This window comes from Zonotrichia albicollis, chromosome 16 (assembly GCF_047830755.1).
Source record: "Zonotrichia albicollis isolate bZonAlb1 chromosome 16, bZonAlb1.hap1, whole genome shotgun sequence".
Lineage (NCBI taxonomy): Eukaryota > Metazoa > Chordata > Aves > Passeriformes > Passerellidae > Zonotrichia > Zonotrichia albicollis.
This window is the reverse complement of record NC_133834.1, coordinates 4,512,884-4,531,937: the sequence shown is the minus strand read 5'-3', so window position 1 is coordinate 4,531,937 and position 19,054 is coordinate 4,512,884. Positions and strand designations below refer to the sequence as shown.

Below are 19,054 nucleotides of genomic sequence, written 5' to 3'. Positions count from 1 at the left end.
ATACAGATTGAAAACTATTTATTCTTCTTGATCTGAATTTTTTGCTGTAAGAAGCTGCACATCATCAGGACTGTGTCATTCCCTGCAAAAAGCAGCCTCAAGGAAGGAGCTTAAAATCTCTCACATCAAATTTCTGGGGGTCACATTTGCCCACTTTGGCCCGTGACAGCCTGTGTGGAATAGGCAGATGGCCAAAAATTGTCCAGCCCTGAGACCTGAGGGTAATGAAACCACTAGCAAGAATTTCACCTCTCTGCAGGAAGAGAAAAGAATCCATTGCAGCTCAGACCTCTTGGAAAGATCTAATGTGGTATTTATTTCAGATATAAATTTGACTGTATAAAAATGACACCTTTTTTACTCAGCCTGTGGTGCCAGGTCCAGCTCTCACTTGTAAATTAGGAGCAGATCCATTAAGGCTGTGGAATTACAGCAGCTGATGTGCCAGCAGCCTCACCCTGGCAGCATTTCATTCACTGTGGGCTTCCCTCTAATCTCCTGCAGAAGAATCTCTGCTGAAGCCAACAGTGGTGAGGAGGGGATGAAGGAGAAGGAGGATTTGCATTTTTTGGGCAGCAAGGAGCCTGGGAATTCTCTCCTGCTGCAGAGGGGCAGCATCTCCACTGCCCCAATGGGCATCAGAGCCCTGCTGGAGAGGGGGCATCAAAAATGCTCTTGCACAAACTCTTGATCACTGTCTGGTGCTGCTGCATGGATGCACCTCTGCACCTCCTGCCTGATGTCCCAGGTCACCACAGGGACCTTGCAGGGGGCTGGTTTTTCCCCCACAATCTGTTTCCCACTCACAGAAGAACAGACTGCGGCCTTGCCCTTGCTGTGGGGATTTAGGAAGGAGATTTGGGATAGTTTTGCCATTTTGTATCATTTCCTTGATGCAATTCTGCCAGGGGCTGTGCTGGGCTGCTAGCTCCTGCAGGAGAACATCCCACCTTTGTGAAGCTTTATGAGTCAGCCCACTCCAAATACCAATGTGCACCAAGAGGCAGCGCAGGAATTGTTTGCTCCCGTGCTAGCAGAGCCCAGAAGAGCAACCAGACAAAGCAGAAAGGCTGGATGCAGCCTTGGGAGTTGCAGGCTCAGTTCTGAGCTGAGGGAGGCGATCAGGGAGGGGGCTGAGTCCCACAGGTGCAGGTAGCACAACCTGCTGCTGGCTGTGCCCAGCCGTGCTGGAAAAAGTCTTCCTGCAGGCATGCGACTTTCTGAGATCCTTGGGCTGCCTCTGGTACTGATTACAGCAGATTTAATAGTGTTATTAGTTTAGCCAGTGAGACCTTTATCAGAAGAGATTAGCAGGTGGATGAGAGCTTTAATATCCTCGGCAGATCTATTTCTCCCCCAGTAATTGCCTTAAGATGGTTTTATTTCACTGTCTGGACTTTCTCTCCTTCCCCTTTTTATCTTTTAGCTTATTTCCTGAATGTTTTACCACATTTTCCTTCCTCACACTAAGAAATAGCAGCTCAGGACTTGTGAGCCCTGGCTAATGGGATCCATCTGCCTGAAGACTCATTCATAAAGCCCTTTAATTCAGCAGCTCCTTTCTTGTGCTGAACGTCTGAGGACAGGAAAGTGGGGGTTGACTGAAAACACCTCAAGTGGAAAATTAAGAAAGGCAGAGACTCTGCAGCACCTGAGGCAGCAGCCTGGACACCCAGGGGTGCTGCTGCTTTTGTTTGGAGGTGTTTGGCCAGCCTCAGAACCTCTGGCAGGGACAGGGGCAGGCCACTGCTCACAGCTCTGCAGATGGGCCCCAGAGCACCTGGCAGAAGGCTGTGCTGTCACAGACATCTTTTATGAAAAATCCTTTCCTTAGGATTTTTCCTCCTGAGGAGCTGGGAGGCCTCAGGAACAAAATGTAAACAATGATTATCTGCTGCTGTTGAATGCAACAGGTGCATCTGTGATGGGCCCATGTTGGTTGTTTCTAATTAATGGCCAATCACAGTCAGCTGGCTCGGACAGGGAGCCGAGCCACAAACCTTTGTTATTATTCCTTTCTATTCTATTCTTAGCTAGCTTTCTGATGAAACCTCTTCTTCTATTCCTTTAGTATAGTTTTAATGTAATATAGATCATAAAATAATAAATCAAGCCTTCTGAAATATGGAGTCAGATCCTTGTCTCTTCCCTCATCCAAGACCGCCTGTGAACACCGTCACAGGCTGTGCATGGGAAATGCCTACCAGGTAAAGGAATAATTGGAGTTTGGTGATTTTATCCTACAGTGCACACTGCATTTTGTGCTCCTCAGTGCCATAAAACCTCCCAGAGACAAGGGTAGGGCATGTGGGGACAAGTTGTTAATTCCTGGATCTTTCAGGTGCAGAAATACTTCATTGGGATGGTGATCACAGGGGTCTTAGGATGAGGGAAGAGATGTAGATCTGACTCCACATTACAGAAGGCTTGATTTATTATTTTATGATATATATATATATTACATTAAAACTATACTAAAAAGAATAGAAGGAAAAGTTTCTTCTCAGAAGGCTACCTAAGCTAAGAACAGAATAAAAAAGAAAGATAACAAAGGCAGCTGCCTCAGACTCTCTGTCTGAGCTAGCTCCACTGTGATTGGCCATTAATTACAAACAACCACATGAGACCAATCACAGAGGCACCTGTTGCATTCCAAAGCAGCAGATAATCATTGTTTACATTTTGTTCCTGAGGCCTCTCAGCTTCTCAGGATGAAAAAATCCCAAGAAAAGGATTTTCACAAAAAGATGTTTGCGACGCTTCATGTGTATTTTTAAGAATAAATTATCCTTGGATAATTCACCCACCCCCCAGTGAGCAACATAAACCAGCTGTCTTAGAGTGCAATGAGTTAAGAAGGAAAAGGTTGAACGTAGAAAATGTTTAAAATCAAAGGTCACGTTGCAGCTCCATGAGACTTCCCCTTCTCCCCATGGGGCGGGGATAATCACCAGGCAATCAGTGCCCCCTGCCCTGGCAGTCCTGAGCCAGCTCCTCACCACTGCCCTCCAGGCATCGATTTCTCCTGGGGGTGTCTTGCAATCAGCAAGAGACACCAAACAGGAGCACTCTGCTGTAGATCCCTGACTTGGAAAAAAGTTCTCTGCAAGTGCTGCATCCATCTTTTTTTTTTCTTTTCTTTTCTTTTTTCTTTTTTTTTTTTTTTTTCTGAAATATTTTAAAATATTTCCTGGCTGTTTCAAGTGAAGGAGGGAGAAATCCCTGGGTCAGAGCAGCCAGGAGGCTCCTTCAGGGCCTGGCAGAGCAGCCTGGGGGTTGCACGAGGCTGCACTGACTCTGCAGCTGTGTTGTGTCAGTTCTGAGTCTCAGGACTTGCCCTAAAGACGTTTAGCAGGCAGAGAAAGCAACTCCTGCAGTTCCTGTACCCCTGGGCTGACCTAACCAGCAATCATTCATCCCCAGAAATTTTGGGAAAGTCTTACATGATCCCTGTACCTGCCAGTACTTTCCTGGGGGCTGTTTCCCTCAGGGCTCCACCAATATCTCTGGTTGTACCTGCTCATAGCTGCTCTTTAATTTGGTCTTCTAGCAGCTGACAGGGATTTATTTTCATGACAAGTATAATCAAAAATGTAAACTGAGGTGCTCTGGTTTTTCCTAGAAGATTCACAGTGATAAATCTCTGATTCCTGGCAAGGGCATCACAAGACACCAGGCAAGTCCAGCAGTCTCTGCTCTTTTAGATATTTCACTGTTTAGATATTTCACATCACAAGAGCTCAGGTGCTGTTGTGTGTGGGATGTGCTGTGCTGAAGGGAGTGCAGGAGGAATTATGCTGATGTTGTGGATAACTTTCCAGCCAGCTTCCATCCGTTTTGCATGTCAGCATCTGTAAGAATAACGCATAAAATACCAAAATTCCAGCAGTCAGGACTTTCCCTTTGGAGGACATTCCTCTTTCTGGGATGCTGCAGTGAAAGTGGTGAGCCCTTGAGAGGGCTGATGGATTTTGAAGAGGGATGGATCAGTTGGTTCTGTGGTGGGCACCATGCACCATCCCCTGGGGCTCCTCAGCTCTCACTCTGCAGTGCCTGAGTGAGCATTTCTCAGCCTGTGCTGTGTCAGCACTAACGTGCCCTACCTCCAGGTGACTCTGCCTGGCAAACTTTTACCACTGATCACATTTTCCCAGGTCTGAAATCATCCTCTGCTCTTGCCTTGCTATTTAATGTGGAAGGATTTTCCATAGGGATGTAGAAACAAGGGTGCAGAATAGAGCAAACAATGCTCAGCTCCCAGGGATGGCTGGCAGCACGTCCTGGGAAGGAGCAAGAGAGGAAATCACAGCTATACACCCAAGGTACTCTAGGTCAGAAGTTTCATCATTGTTTTAAAGAGCTGCTGATGGCCTTTTCTGCTCTTCTCTTGGACATTTTATTACTTTCAGCCCTCACCACTTTGTCTATCTGTGAGCCCAGCAGCTCCATGGCATGAGGAGAGGAGCTGCTTGCCCTCACACACCCTGGATAATCCTTCCACTGGCTTCCCCTGAGTAATTTGTTATAAGGAGCAGTGATTCATCAATCTCCATGTGAAGGCTAGGGAGCAGTCATGATTGTACCTACCTCAATGATACCTGCTACAAAAAATTGTCTCTTTTCCATCTCCCTGGTGGTTCCCAGAAAATAAACCTGTCACATCTTTGAGGCAGCGCTGACAGTAAGAGAACAGATCTTGGAATATGAGAGGGTTACTGAGCAGCAGCTGCCTGTAAGTCCTTAGCACAGCAAATGGATCCAGGCACTGGGGCAGTGCTGGAGTCCCCATTCCTGAAGGGATTTAAAAGATGTGGCACTTGGGAACATGGTTTGGTGGGGCTTGGCAGTGCTGCGTTAATGGTTGGATCTTAGAGGTCTTTTCCAACCTAAATGAGTCAGTGGTTCTAAGGAAGGCTGTTCTAAACATCCTGTTTCTGTGAGGTGGTAAAATGCCTGTATTGATTTGAACAGCAAAGCAGAGCAGGAAGACCCATGGGGGAAGAGTGGGACTGAGATGCATTAGCAGCATTGCTGTGGGAAAACATTGTCCTTGTGACGCCTAAAATTCGCATTTCCAGTCTGCCTGGGCACATTCAGAGAGAAACACATTTCCTCAACCACACAACGAGTATGGGATGTCTGGCTGGAGCTCCTGTGAGGAACTATCTGTGCTCACCAGCCAGAGCTGTGTTTGCTCCCTGCTCCTCAAAGGACCAGGAGTCCCCCGAATGCCTATCAAAGCTCCTGCCATCTGAAACAAGGATTTTATGTGGCCTGGAGGGCACTCAGATGTCTTGTCAGCCTTAAATATAAAAGATCTTTTATCAGAGAGGAGGGGGAAGAAGCCACCTTCCCAAACGCTGAGGTTTCACCTCTCTGGGATCCAGGATGAGTCAGCCAGGCCCTGCTGAGCTCCACAGACCTGTTCAGGTTAATAAAATCCCTGCCAGAGCCTGGGCAGCTCACAGGATGCTGTGTGGCTTCCACATTGACGTCACTGCTTCTCATTTACCCTTGGGTGAGAGGGACCAAAATCCATCACTACCTGGCAGCCCCTGGGTAAAGCCCTGCGAAATAAATCAGCGTTCTGCACAGCAAACAGGTGTCTGCAGCACAAAAGGAGCCATTCACATCAGCGGGGCACAAAGGGATTTTTCATCAGGGGAGAGGAGACATGAATGGGTCATTAGAGTGAGGGGAATTCACAGGCAGAGAGAGATAACAGGGAAAAGCAGGGGGAGGTTTCACTGTAGAGACAGTGGAGAAGTGCTTGGAGTGTGGGGGATAGAGAAGAAGCAAGCAAGGAGGCAAAGAGGAGTTAAGTGAGCAATTTTGCTTTATTATAGGAAAACAGGGACACTGAACAAAACTGGAAAATACATTTAGAAGTGTGTAGAGGAGATAACCTTGCCAAGTGGAAGAGACTTTTGCCTCTGTGAATTTCAGTGGTTGGGAGTGCTGTGGGGCTGGAGGAAGGCACGGGCACCTGTGTCAGGAGGGGAAGGCCCAGGTACACTAATGAGAACACAGTTCCTGGTATTTCTCCTCCATGGAGGGTACAGAGGCTTCCAGGTAGGACCCAGGCATTAGCACACAAATTCAGAGAAAAGAATTCTCCGCTGGGATATTTTAAAATATTAATATCTTGCATTTGACTGCATCACTTGATCTCATCCATTTTCAGAGCCAGGAAACCACAGGGAATGGAGCTCTGTGGTCCCTTCATTGTAGTTTATCCAGGGCAGGATTAAATATACAGGTCAGGGCAATGTAGGGGTTACAATATTGTGTTACATTTGGTCTGGGGATGGAGAACATATTTTTACAGACAAGGAATCAGTGGGCATTCAGAGTGAGCTTTTGATGCTCCTCAGTCTGCCACATTTTGCCAGCCCTAAAAATATGCCTTGAAAGAGAAAATAAAATCTCTGCAGGCTTTTCTCCACAGCTACTAAAAATCAGGCAGTAGGTACGCTCCTATATCACCTGCAAAAATGCAGATGTTCTCATCTCCAGCACACGTAAAAGCCATAAATCTGGGTAGTTGTAATGTCTTGTTCATTCATGTAAAGAGAACAGAAATTGTGGATGGCACTGCCTGGTAAGGAGGAATCTTTCACTTCCCAGGCAGATCATTGTCAACATTAAACACTATTGAGTGATCATTACAAGGGTTACTTTGAAAGGCTATTTTCTTATCTCTATTTGTTTGCCTACAAAAGGCACCCTGGAAGGCAGCAGGATATTGTATGAAACTTGGATTTCCTTAAGCATCCTTCCCTTGTTCAGTAATAATAATAATAAAAAAGCCCCCAGTCATCAGAAGCCTGAGCTCCTTTAAATTCAAAATCCTCTCGCAGGGATGCTGGGCTTTGCTAAGGGGACAAACCTGCTGTGCCAGGAGCTGGGGCACAAGCAGCTGGGCATGGGCTCTCTCCCCTGGCACTGGGCAGGGAAGGGGTTCATCTCTGGTGTCATTCCAGCCTTTTGGATCTTTGTTGTAAATTTTTTGTCTCCTACCTGTTGCCTGATCTGATGTGTTTTCTCTTAGACCTTGGGGAGAAAGGTCTCCTTTGTGCTCAGAACAACAGAATGCTCAAGCTGTACTGGAGCCTTTCAATGCTAACAGAATAAAAGTATACCATTTATTTTTCAAAGTCTCCTTTAAAGGAGGAGATGGACGAAACAGGTTTTAACCTACTTGTGATGCTCAGGAAAAGCAAGCACTTTGATTCGCTCCTTCCCAGACAAACAGCATTGCATTGCTTGTTTCTGATTTTATTACCTATAAACCACTTTCTATTTTTGTTTTCACATGCCATTGACTTTGTTTGGTACAGACACAGCTGAACAAGGCTGGTTTTTCAAGTGCAAATCATGTTAATAGATACCCAGTTCTTTCCACTCCACACACAGGAGCACCGCTGTAAGAAAGAGAGCTGATGCCCAAAAAAATATTTTCCTGTTTCATTTCCTAAATTACCTCTGAGGCCACATTATCCCTTCTGAATCCCCAAATGTGGAATGGTGATGGTTGCTTTAGTACTTCTGGCATGTCTCTTCACATAAGGAGAATTTGTTTGCGTGGAGGAGTGAAACAATACGAGCAGACAATGAAGTCTCAAGTGGTAAAGTGTGTGAAATTCTCCATTTACTATTACTTTTTATGACGCTGTTTCCAGCTTTTCTTCACTGCTTGCAACTACAACTGATGGATTTGGAGCACAGAGTGCCTCTTATCACTGCTCTTCATCAGCAAGTGTGAGCAGCAGCAAGCAGTCAAATCGTTGCTGTATCCAAACAGCATCTCTGCATCCAGGGATGGAGCTGCAGGGAGAGCTCACTCGTTGGGAACTTGATCTGCCTAATTATGTGACTGTTGACTGGGCAACGGGCTGCACATCCAGTTGTCCCCAGTAAAAAATAATTTGTCTTAAAATTTCATCTGAGTTAAAATACATCATCTTTTTATCTCATTACCTGCTTCTTTGCCTGTCACGGCATTTTTGAAATGGTATCAAGAGTTGTTAGGAGAAAGCTCCTTTCCATCATTAAAATACCGGGTTCAGAAAGATCTCCAGAGTCCTTAAATGCAGATGAGGGCATGAGTGGCACTTCCTGAGCAGAATTACAAGGAAGTGCTCTCACTGGAAACAGTATTCAGAGGTGGATGCTGGCAGGAGTTCAAGTGTCCACACTTGTTCTTATGGCCATGACTCCCCTGACATCTCCTGTCCGTGGAGGGGGTGCTGGAGGGTCCTTTCCTTGCAGGCTCCACTGAACTCCGGTAAGAGAGCAGCTCTGGGACTGAGGAAGGAGTTGTCCCTTCAGACAGGGAGAAGTTAAAGAGAGAGACCATCCTTTGGTGGTATTTGCTCTTCATTTCCTTGGCTGATCTGTAGAGGTTCCCAACAAAGCAATAGCATATGGGGTTGAGGCTGGAATTGGTGAGGCCGAGCCACTGGGCAAAAGGCCTGAGCTGCAGGATCCAAGGAGAAGGAGTCACATCCTGCAAGGACTTGGGGATGTTGAAATCGATCCAGATGTCCATCAGGTAGACGGGCAGCCAAGAGATGGCGAAGAGCAGCACCAGGGCCACCACCATCTGTGCCACCTTCCTGCGGATCTTCAGCCTGGAGGCGGGCAGGGAGCGGTTCAGGGCAGAGCTCTCCTTCAGCTGGCTGCTGCGGCTCCACAGCCGCCGCACTGTGAGGAAGCAGATCACCATGTTGAACAGCACGGGCAGGCAGTACAGGGCGCAGAAGAGCAGAAAGTTGTAGGCTTGCTTGAGCCTCTCCTGAGGCCAGATCTCCCTGCAGATGGAAAACACCAGGGGCAAGCCCTCCACCACCCCGATCTCATCCCGCTTGTTCATGAAGATGAGGGGCATGCATATCCCTGAGGACAGCAACCACACCACCAGGATGGTGCTGAGGATCCTCCTCTGGGTGAAGAAGGAGCGGGCGTTGAGCGGGTTGTGCACGCTGTAGTACCGGTTCACGCTGATGACCGTCAGGCTGAGGACGCTGGCGGACACAGAAACAGCCTGGATGAAGGGCACTGCCCGGCACAGGAAGTCCCCGTACACCCAGGCTTTGTAGATGAGGTTGCCCACGGTGATGGGCATGCAGATGCACACCACCATGAGGTCACACACGGCCAGGTTGATGAGGAGGCTGCGGGTGGCGCTCAGGCTGGACACGCGGCTCCGGCGCTTGCGGGTCAGCACCCTGATGGACATGATGTTGCCCACGAAGCCCACCACAAAGGACAGCAAGTACATCACTGTGAGGCTGATGGTGACGGGCTCCTTTGCAAACAGGAAGAGCATCTTCTCCAGCTCTTCCCACCCCAGCTCCTGGCTGCCGTTCCAGAGCCCGCCTTGGGTCTGGTTCTCCTCCTGCCAGAGCTGCAGAGGGTCAGGGGGGGGCCCGGGTTCTGGGGGGGACAAATCCATGGCTGAGTCCCCCCCGGGTGACCTGGGCTAACGGGGCAGAGCCTTGTGCGCTGCTTCCAGTGCTCCGGACATGGCGAGCCGGGGATCAGCCCTGCCTGCAAAAGAGGGTGTGGAGAAGGGGATCAGCGGGGGCTCGCTCGGAGCAGCGATCGCCCTGCAAGGGGAGCATGTTATCCGCAACTTAGCTGGGAAGCGGCCGCAGCGCGGGGCGGCCGGGCTGGACAGCGCGGCAGAGGCACCGGCACCGCTCCGGCAGCAGCGGCGGGACCGACGGGAGCCCTGGCCCGGCCGCGGAGAGACGGGGAAGGAGCCCCGGGCCCCCCGCAGCCCGGAGAGCAGCCCCGGCCTCGGTCCGCAGCCACTCCCACGCTCCCGCTGTCCCTCACTCCCTCCTTCCCCGGAAAGTTGCGTGTCCCGCGGCCGCGCTGCCGGATCCCTGCCCCGGGCTAGCCCCAGGTCCGGGTCCCCTCCCGTTCCTTCCCGGTTCCTCCCGGTCCCTCCCGGTTCCCCCGGTTCCCCGTCTCTCCCGCGGTCCCGCGGCGCGGCGGCACTCACCGGGCGGAGGGCGGGCAGCTCTGGCCGGGCTCCTCCCGCCGGCAGCTCTGCCGTGGCTGTGTGCGTGTGTCCGTGTGTCCCCGTGTCCGTGTGTCCGTGCGTGTGTGCCGCGGCAGCGCCCGACCCGCCGCCACACGCGCGTGCTCGCACCCACGCACCCACCGCACCGCCAGCCCGGCGCTCACCGCGCGGCGCGCATACAGCCCCGCACACCGAGCACACCCCGCACACCGAGCACACGCTGCACTGAGCTCCACACACAACCCCGTACACACCGCACACAGATCCGCACGCACTGCACAGAGCCCCGCACACCGAGCACACAGTCCTGAACGCCGGGCGCACAGCCCCACACACACCGCACAGAGCCCCACACACCCCGCACACCCTGCACTCCGCACACACACTGTACCCAGCCCCGCACACTGCCCTACATGCCCCGCACACCTTGCACGCCCCGCACACGCACAAAGCCGCACACACAGAGTCCTGTCCTGCGACCCCTGCGCCCGCAAGCACACACGCGGATCCCGACAGACCCTACACACATCCCTCAGCACGTCCCGCACGCTCTGTGCACACTCCCTTTCCACACTCCCTTTGTTCGCACCTTCCTAGAGGTGTCCCGCACACCCGCAGGCACCCTGAGCATCCCCCGCCCCGCTCCCTCCTCACCCCCATCCCCGCACCACTCCCGCACCTCTGCGTGGCCCCGCGCTCTTTGCACCCCCAGAGCCTTCCCGTGCACCCCTCCCCGCACACGCAGGCTCAACCCCGCAGCCCCTCCGCACCCCAAGAATACACACACACACATCTACACACACACTCACGCACACACGCACACACGCACCCTACTCTCTCTCTGCAAAGCAGCGCTGGCCGGGCCCGGCCCGGGACAGGCCAAGTTGGAAGGACCCGAGCCGAGCTCTGCCCGGATCATCCCCGGATAGTTAATCCGAGCCGAACCGTGCCAGCCGCCCGTCCAGCCCGTGGTGCTGAAGGGACAGCTCCGGCAGGGCCGGGCACGGAGCGGGCAGGGACCGGGCGGGGCTGGGACAGTCGGGGATTGTTCCTGAGGGTCGCCTCCTCCTCCTCTCTCTGGGTTCAGCTGTAGCAGAGCGGGGAGGATCCTGCTTCACTTCTACTCAAACATCCCCCACCATACTGAGTTTCTGCCGGATTCCGGCATGCCAAGGGATAACAGCACCACAGGTGGAATGGGAACTCACCCGGACAAAGAAACAAAACTTCTGGTGTTTTCTGTGGAATTGAAGGAATGGGGAAAAGGAACGTTTATGGGGAAAAGTGTCTTGAAAAGTTGAAGTGCTTGTTGGGGAGCAAGGTTGGTTTGTAAAATTGGACTTTTGACTGGAGGTGCTCAGAGGGCGCCGGTGTATCACAGGGGACAATGTTTGATGAGAGGAATTCATAGCTCTGCCAGAAATGTTTGGTTTTTATTCTCTTTCTTTGCCTTCTCTGAGGGAGAGCAAAGTAACAAATCCAGCCCAGTGGAGGCTGCTCGTCACTGAACGGTGAATGCCCTTGATTTCACTGGGAAATTCCCCATCCTTTTTATTCTATGCATGTGAAAGAAAAAAGTAAATATTTTTGGTCAGCTTTACGTGAAATGAAAGGAAGATCAGTGGTGGAGCTACGCTGAGGGGGGTGGCAGGCAGATGTGATCAGCCTGCAAACCTCTCCTGCCTGAGAATGCATTTACTCCAAGTGTGTAACTGCTCATTCTCCTACAGTTCTGTCAGTGTATTTATAGGTCTTCAGAGACAAACAGCTTCCACAAACTAATTGCAGAGTGTTGCCCAAAGCACCAGGTACACATTATTCCACATTATTCCACACAGTGAAATGCGTGGATACTCGCATGGATACCTAAAATCTGCTGCAGCTTCACAGCTGCTCCATAAGCAAATAGATCTGTTGCAATGAGGCAACTACAGAGCCCAGCCTTGGAGCTGGCAATTGGAAATCTCCATGCACCAGAGCCCTTGCCAGCCTCTGACAGCCTACCTACAGCACACCTGATATTTCACAGGGAAAACACAGGATGGAGGTGTTTAAGTCAACATTTTTAGTAAGGTATTAAGAGAATACAAGAGAAGAGAGTGCAGAAATGCAGAAATGTGCCAGGGCTTGTTTTGTCCAGGTTGTTGCCTTCCAAATGTTCAAGCTAATAAATACATTTCACTTCTTTCTTTCTCCTCAGTGCACTTTATTTGTAACTCGCATGATTTACTGCAGAGGGACCTTTAGGACTTCAAGACTAAATTACTAAGTTAATCAATGGTTTGATATAATTAGAATGAATCTGCTTTTGCATCCATTGACACAACTCACAAATGCCAAGTCATCTCCAGCAGCAAATAACAAATTCATCCACTGTGTGCAGCTGACAGAGAGCACAGGGCATTGATTATCACGAGTTCATTGATTCTAACAAGTTCAAAGTCACCAGATAACTCAAGATGGGGAATCTCTAGCTAAAAGAAATGCTGTACCCTTTTCACTTTGGTTTGCCTCTTACAGAGCAGCTTTGAAGTGGAGGCTAAATAAAGTCCACCAGAGACAGGAGCCAACCTTCAGCAGCAAGGGCAATGGGCTGTGATCATACAGCAAAGCACATCAGAAATAACCCAATGGTCTCACTGGAGTTACAGCTGTGAACAACTGACCTGAGAGGAGTGAGTCAGCCACTTTGGGGCTTCGCCAGAATCTCAAAAAACCTCACATTTCCCATGCCAGCTACAAGTGCCCAGCCCTGCCCTGCCCACTGCGCAGCAGAGTCCTGGGCCAGGGTAAATTTAGCTTTGCAGCCTCAGCACAACCTCCCTGCTCCCACTGCAGCAGGAGCTGGGTATCACACAGAGCTGCAGTGATGCTCTGCTGTCCCAATGGGTGTAAATCCAGGAAACCCTCAGGATTTTCCAGCTTGGGCTGGACCTTGAGAGTATGAAGCTAGAGCAACCCCTCTGGTTGTGCATCTACTTGTGCTCTCCACACTCTAACTGTTCCCCTTGCTAGCCAGGCTCCCTTCCAGGATTTGGGGGATACACTGTGTGGTCCCCAGTATATCTGCATCCCTGCCCTCTGTGTGATGGCACCTGATCAAAGGGCACTTGGCTCTCTTGGCTTTGTCCCAAGTGCCCATCCCAACATGCCTGATGTGTCTCAGCCAGCACAGTTTGAGGTGAAGGCCTCTTGTGAGGATATAGCTTCTCTCCCCTCCTGTGCTTGCCCAGCAGGTAGGTGGGTGGGCTTTGCCCTCTTCACAGAGGTGAAACAGAATTTGGGCTTGTCTCAGTGCAGCAGGGCTGGGTTGGTGCTACTGGGACAGATTGCCAATGGTGCTGCTCGTGTCAGGTGTGCTAGGAGCACATTTCAGGGTGTTCGGGGTGAGCACTGGCCCTTGGTGAAATGGTTTCCCACCTGATTGTGCTGGGAGGTGCTGTTAACACTGAAAACACTGGATTAAACCCACCTCCATTGCCACTTGTCCCTTCTGCCTGCCACACTTTGGACCGATGGACACAGGAGGACCTGGGGCTAAGGGAGACTCCCCCAGCCCTCCCAGGATCCTGCTGGGAAGTTCTGTGTGAGCATTTCTAATGCTGACTAACACAGAAAATACAGAAAACTGGCTCTCTTGCCATGAGAACAGAGTAACAGCATCACCATTAACTCACAGTGGATTAAAAAAAAAAACCAAACTGCCCTTCTCCTGGACATTTTCATATAAATCTCTGACCCAGCACCAAAACTCCCTAAATCCTCGGTGCCATCGGGCTGGGATGTCTGAGCTGGCTTTGTCGCTCCCTCTGCTGGTGACTGCTCTGTCCCCGTGGCAGCGCTGCTCCGGCACCGCCGTTTTGGGGCCAAAACGAGCTATTTGTGGTCCCAGGGTCCGGGTCCTCATCACGATTCCCGTATGACATTGGCAGATGTCAGTGCTTTGATGCTGCTGTCAATCCAGGAGGAGATAAGAGGCCAGAGCTGCTCACAATCAAAGGCAATACAAAGGAGATGCTGAGTGCACTTCAGATTATTTGAAAATAAAATAGCGAAGCAAATAAAAAACATCTGGGAATTGATGTTTGTTGTTTGTAATTACTTCCATGAGAGAAAATCTTTGTTCTCCCACTAGTCTTCCCTCAGTCAAAGAATGAAACATTTAAACTATCCCCAGTCTCCTTTGGAGGATTTTAAATGGAGAATGTGTGCATTTTTATGTCTGAGAATATTCACTGGTCTGTTTTCATAAACAGATATGTGCCAAATTCCATATCTTCTGTCCTTTTTATTGGATGCCTTTTAGATTGAGTGCTCCGGAAATGTAGTGGCTGAAAGAAAAAGATAATTTTGCACAGAAAAATTTGTCTAATACAATGTTCACCGGCTCAAGAACAATGAAACACCATTTTGGCGTTGCAGTGATTGAAAATTCTGTCTTTCAGATGTCTTTGCTTGTGGTTTCTGCAGAAGTTCTGGCAAGTAGCAGGATGGGAATGCAGGGCTAAAGATGCTCTTGCAGAGCTTTGTTTAAACCCAGGGCCACACCAAGTGAACTTGACCCTCTCTCATTAAATGGAGGATCCTGAATGGAAGTGCAATGAGTAACAAAGTGAGTGTTTTAAGGAGAAATCAGTGCTGTGGTCCCTAAATCACTGCACACGTTTACAGAGAAGATTTTGAAGTGATAATGAGCAGCAGGTCAAGCCTTTGAGAAGTTTAGAGTGCCAGGACTTGGCAGAGGAGGCAGCTGACACACAAAGCAGCCCTCTAACACTGCCTGCATTCATGCAGCCCTTCTTTCCCTGGAGCTGGGACCTAGGATCCTCCGAGGCAATAGTGGGATTTCCTCCATGCCCATGTTCTGTGTAGTGCTCTCACCTTCTTGCTCATTACAGGCACCAAAAACTCTGGGGAGAAATATTCAGAACCAGAGTGAAACCAAAGCCCAAAACAAGCAGATTTGGTGATTGAGGGAATCTGGTGGTCTGAGCAGGTTTGTGGGGCTCCGTTTCACCTTGTTATGACTCCAAGCAGTTTTTCACTGGAGTTGTACTGCCAGGTGAGACAGCATTGAGAGCAGGGACTGGTAAATCCTCCCTCCCTCCTTCTACCTGCACTGCTCCACATTTGAATATCAATACATCTCCCTTGGTGCTCTATACCCAGGTGCAACAGGCTAATAAAGGGCTTTTCAGATGACAAATCTTCCTGGGTTTCATCAGCTGATTGCCATCTGGGGGAAGTCTGACAAAGGCTTTAAATTTGCCACTGTTTTGCCTTTTCCCAGCTGCAGAGGCTTGCAGAGGGGAAATGCGGGGAGGCAGGAAGGAAAGGCTCTGCAGAAAAAAAACATTCTCAGGGCCTAGATCTGCTAGTATCAGAGAGGAGATAAAGATTTTAGAGAATACAATAGGAGGGAGTTTGTCTTTCTGAGTGAAATAACTTACTCTCAGCCTAGGTGACACTTGGCCTGGCTGTCACAAAGCAGATACCTCAGGGATCAGGCTGCAATAAGAATTAGAACTTGAGCATGTTTGCAACAAGGGCTTAGTGATCAGTCAAGTGTTATGAGTTTAAAAATCAGCTTTCCTATATTTTATACTTGCAGTGAGGACATTCTTAGGATTTGTGCTCTCTGGATTCAAGAGAGGATTAGCTGGGAAGCAGGGAGAGATGTGATTCTAGTTCTGAATGCTCTCCAGTGTTTTGACAGTATAAGATAATCTGTGAGCAGTTATTTATTTTCAGCAGCCTTTTCGAAGGAATCCCCACAACCAAAGCAAACCAGGCAGGCAGAGGCTTCGAGGGGCTGTTAAACTCTTGTCAGGATCAGTTGCAAACTTTTTTTCCTCCCTAATGCCTCACCTCTCTGAGTGCAGTGACTCATGTGGAAAGGCTCAGGCAATTTACTGGAAGTACAATCACTGCCCTCTCACCACTGACTGTGTCTGTCCCCCTGCTTGCAGAGTGTGCTCACAGCTCAGAGGAGCTGCAGGAAATGAGAGCTGACAATGGCTGCAGCTCGCCGCAGAGGAGGAGGAGGTGACAAGGTGAAAGAGCTGCATCTCAGCTTCACTCCCCATTTCTGAAACCAGAAAGGTTTTCATGCCACAGATCAAACAGCAGCTGTTAAGCCTTTGGAAAAGGGATGTATCAAGGAAGGGGAGGAAAATGAAAGGTTTGGTGGTGGTTCTTTCATCATTTCTGGCATGCAACAAGCTGGAAAAATGCTGGTTAGTACAGAGAGGAGAGTGATGGTGTCTGAGTGAGGTGGATGGAAACTCCTCGGGCTGGTGAGCTGCTCAGGCCCCACTGAGACAAAGGGCTGTGACACTTGGAGGGATTCAGCATGGGGCCTGCTGGCTCTTTAAGGCTTGGGGCAGCACCTGATGGATGATGGAAAATCCCAGCCCAAGATACCCAGGGGCTCCAGGGTCAGCCCAGGGTGCAGGGTGAGAGCACCAGGCTGGAGACAAAACCTCCTGGTTCCCTCCTTCCCTTCTGCTCTCATTTCCTGCAAGTGCCTTGATTCCCTTTTTATAATTTTTATATTGGATCGTTTTATACTTGGATCTTTATAAGTGCTTTTTAAAACCCCAAAATCTTGCAATAGTGGGGTGGTGCAGAGAAAACACCCAGATCTCCACAGGCTGTTGCCTTGTGCTCTGCGAAAACCAGAGATTTGGCTACTGATGTCCATATAGCTTGAAGAAATAACATGAAAAATTGCATCTGGCCTTGGCAAGAGGGTCTTGGACAGACTGTGGGACTGCAGGACCAGCAAATCTGGGCATCAGGCTAATTTCTGTCACGCTTTCCTCAGGCAGTATTGATGCACAATAACTCAGCTGCCAAATAAAGTGATACCATCAGCTTCCAATTCTTCAACTTCTAGATCAGAGCCTTTCTTTCAGAAAATAATCCCTCTCCAGCCTTTCATGTCTGGAGCTGGTACCTGCCACCATGCATACAAAATCAGGGCTGGGAGGTGAGCTTTTCTGTCTGAGCTGGCTCTGGATGGAGATGCTGAGTTAGAATGCTTTCTAAATCTCTTTTTAATTGCAATGCAAGAGACACCCCTCTACTTTCCTGCAGAGACTCTTCTAGCTGCATTCTGGGGCTGCCTGTGGCCTCAGAAATTCCCTTTCCCCACCAGAGCTGCTTCTTCTTTCCTCTTGTTTTATTTTCCTCACACTCTCCAGCAAAAGGCTGAATGTTTTCTCTCCATGTTCCTCAGTCCTGCCAGCAAACACCTGTGACTGCTGAGCATTTAAGGAGTTGGACAGCCCACAAGGGTTGAATAAACAGCCTCTTAGATAGGGACTCAGAGATGCAGTGCATAAAGTCACTGCTGATAAGGTCTGCACTTGTAGCAGGTATTTCTGTGCTGGGAAAACAGCCCTTGGGGAGTGGGGGAAATTAGAGATGCCATCCTGTGGGGGAATTGTTGGGTGTGAGAGGATTGCCAGGCCTGTCAGAAACACCATCCTGTGAGGGAATTGCTGGTGTGTGGGGATTGCCAGGGCTGCCAGGGACACCCAGGAGCAGCTCTGCTCACGCATCAGCAGATGCTCCACAGGAGAGCTGTGAAACTGCCAGAGGGGCCCTTGGCCCTTGGAGCTCTGGCACAGCTCAAGCATGAGGAATTATGAGCCTGACTTTCCCCTTGTTGATCTGGGGATGAACCAGAGCATTTCTGAGCTCTGCAGATCCACTCCAAATGAGGAGAATGGTGGGAAAGGGAGAGCCCACATGGGAGGCCATCACTTCTGTCATCTTTGACTCCTGAGACACATCTCTCTTTTCCAGGTGTCCCTTCCTGGTCTGTGTGAGCCACACAAGCAGCAACTGCTGCTTTGTCTGCAGATCCTGACTAGGACAGTCCCTGCCCCATCCCACAGCAATGTTCTCTCTGGAACATTCCAGCTGGATCCTCTGCAGAACTTGGCCACAGCAAAGATGCAGAGCTTTGTCACAGACATGTTTTATGAAAAATGCTTTCATTAGGGTCTTTTCTCCTGAGAAGCCTCAGAAATGAAATGTAAACAATAATTATCTCCTCCTGTGGAATGCAACAGGTGCTGCAGCCCCTTCCCCTTCAAAACACCCTGGGCAGGAGCTTGTCTTTATTTATTGTCTTTATCAGTTCTCCCCCCAGTCATGAACAGGAAAGCTGATAGAAATGTGGAAAAAGAATAATTTGTCCCCTTTGATCCCCTCAGTGCCAGCACATGATGCCTCCCTGCAAGCCTCGTGTGCCAGGCTGCTCCAGAGAGTTTAATTCACCATTGTAATTGCAAGGCTTAATTTTTTTCTGGAGTTTTTCCTCACGGGACAGATGAGGGTCACAGACTTGGAGGACGTCTCATCCTCCATAAAACTCTGCAAAACATCTGTAAACAGCCAGCCCTGAAGTTCTGCTTCCAGCAGGGCTCTGTAGATTCCCAGACCTCTCTTGCTCTTCTGCCCCTCCACCCTTGGCTGTGTTGTGGCTGGAGGAGGCAGCAGATAAAGCCCTGGAGGCAGCAGCAGGGCTGGGGATGTGTCAGGAGAGATTGGGCTCTCCTGGTGCAGATGGCAATGGAGTGAGATCAGCTGCTGGCAGGAGTTGGGGAGGATGTGTCCAGGAGTCAGGGCATAATCTCTGCCTCTGCCTGATTTTTGTGGCATCTCTTTATTTATTTGTACTTGAAACGTTTTTGCCCTCTTTGTCTGTGGTCATTCCTGGGGGACAATGAAATCGTGGGATGTTTCTGCAGCAGGGGCTGTGGATGCAGCTGGTGGCCATATAAGTACAAAGTATCACCCTTATAAATCATTTCGTCACTTTTCCTCCATGAAAAATGATCTGTCTTTATCAGCACCCCAAAAAAAAAGCACAAACAGAGAGGACAATTTCTTTCAAATGCTGCTCAGCACTATTAGATGGATGACACAGAGATCCCTGCAGGCCTGGCTTTGTCTGCCTTTGTGCCTGTTTTGCTGAAGGCTTGGCCATGAGAGCAAAGTGTGCTGAAG

At 49.7% G+C, this 19,054-nt stretch overlaps 1 protein-coding gene across 1 annotated transcript; it reads right to left on the bottom strand.

The window, feature by feature from the left end:
- Positions 1-5,817: 5,817 nt before the first annotated feature.
- Positions 5,818-10,660, bottom strand: LOC102060805 (galanin receptor type 1). The gene is made up of 2 exons (XM_074552854.1): positions 10,013-10,660; positions 5,818-9,552 (listed from the first exon to the last, which is right to left on the bottom strand). Exon 2 carries the CDS (start codon positions 9,455-9,457, stop codon positions 8,129-8,131), a length of 1,329 nt encoding a protein of 442 aa, XP_074408955.1. The 5' UTR covers positions 9,458-9,552; positions 10,013-10,660; the 3' UTR covers positions 5,818-8,128.
- Between the last annotated feature and the right edge of the window lie 8,394 nt (positions 10,661-19,054).

Excerpts from the sequence above, each read along its gene's own strand:
- LOC102060805 (XM_074552854.1), bottom strand. The coding sequence starts at position 9,457 with ATGGATTTGTCCCCCCCAGAACCCGGGCCCCCCCCTGACCCTCTGCAG.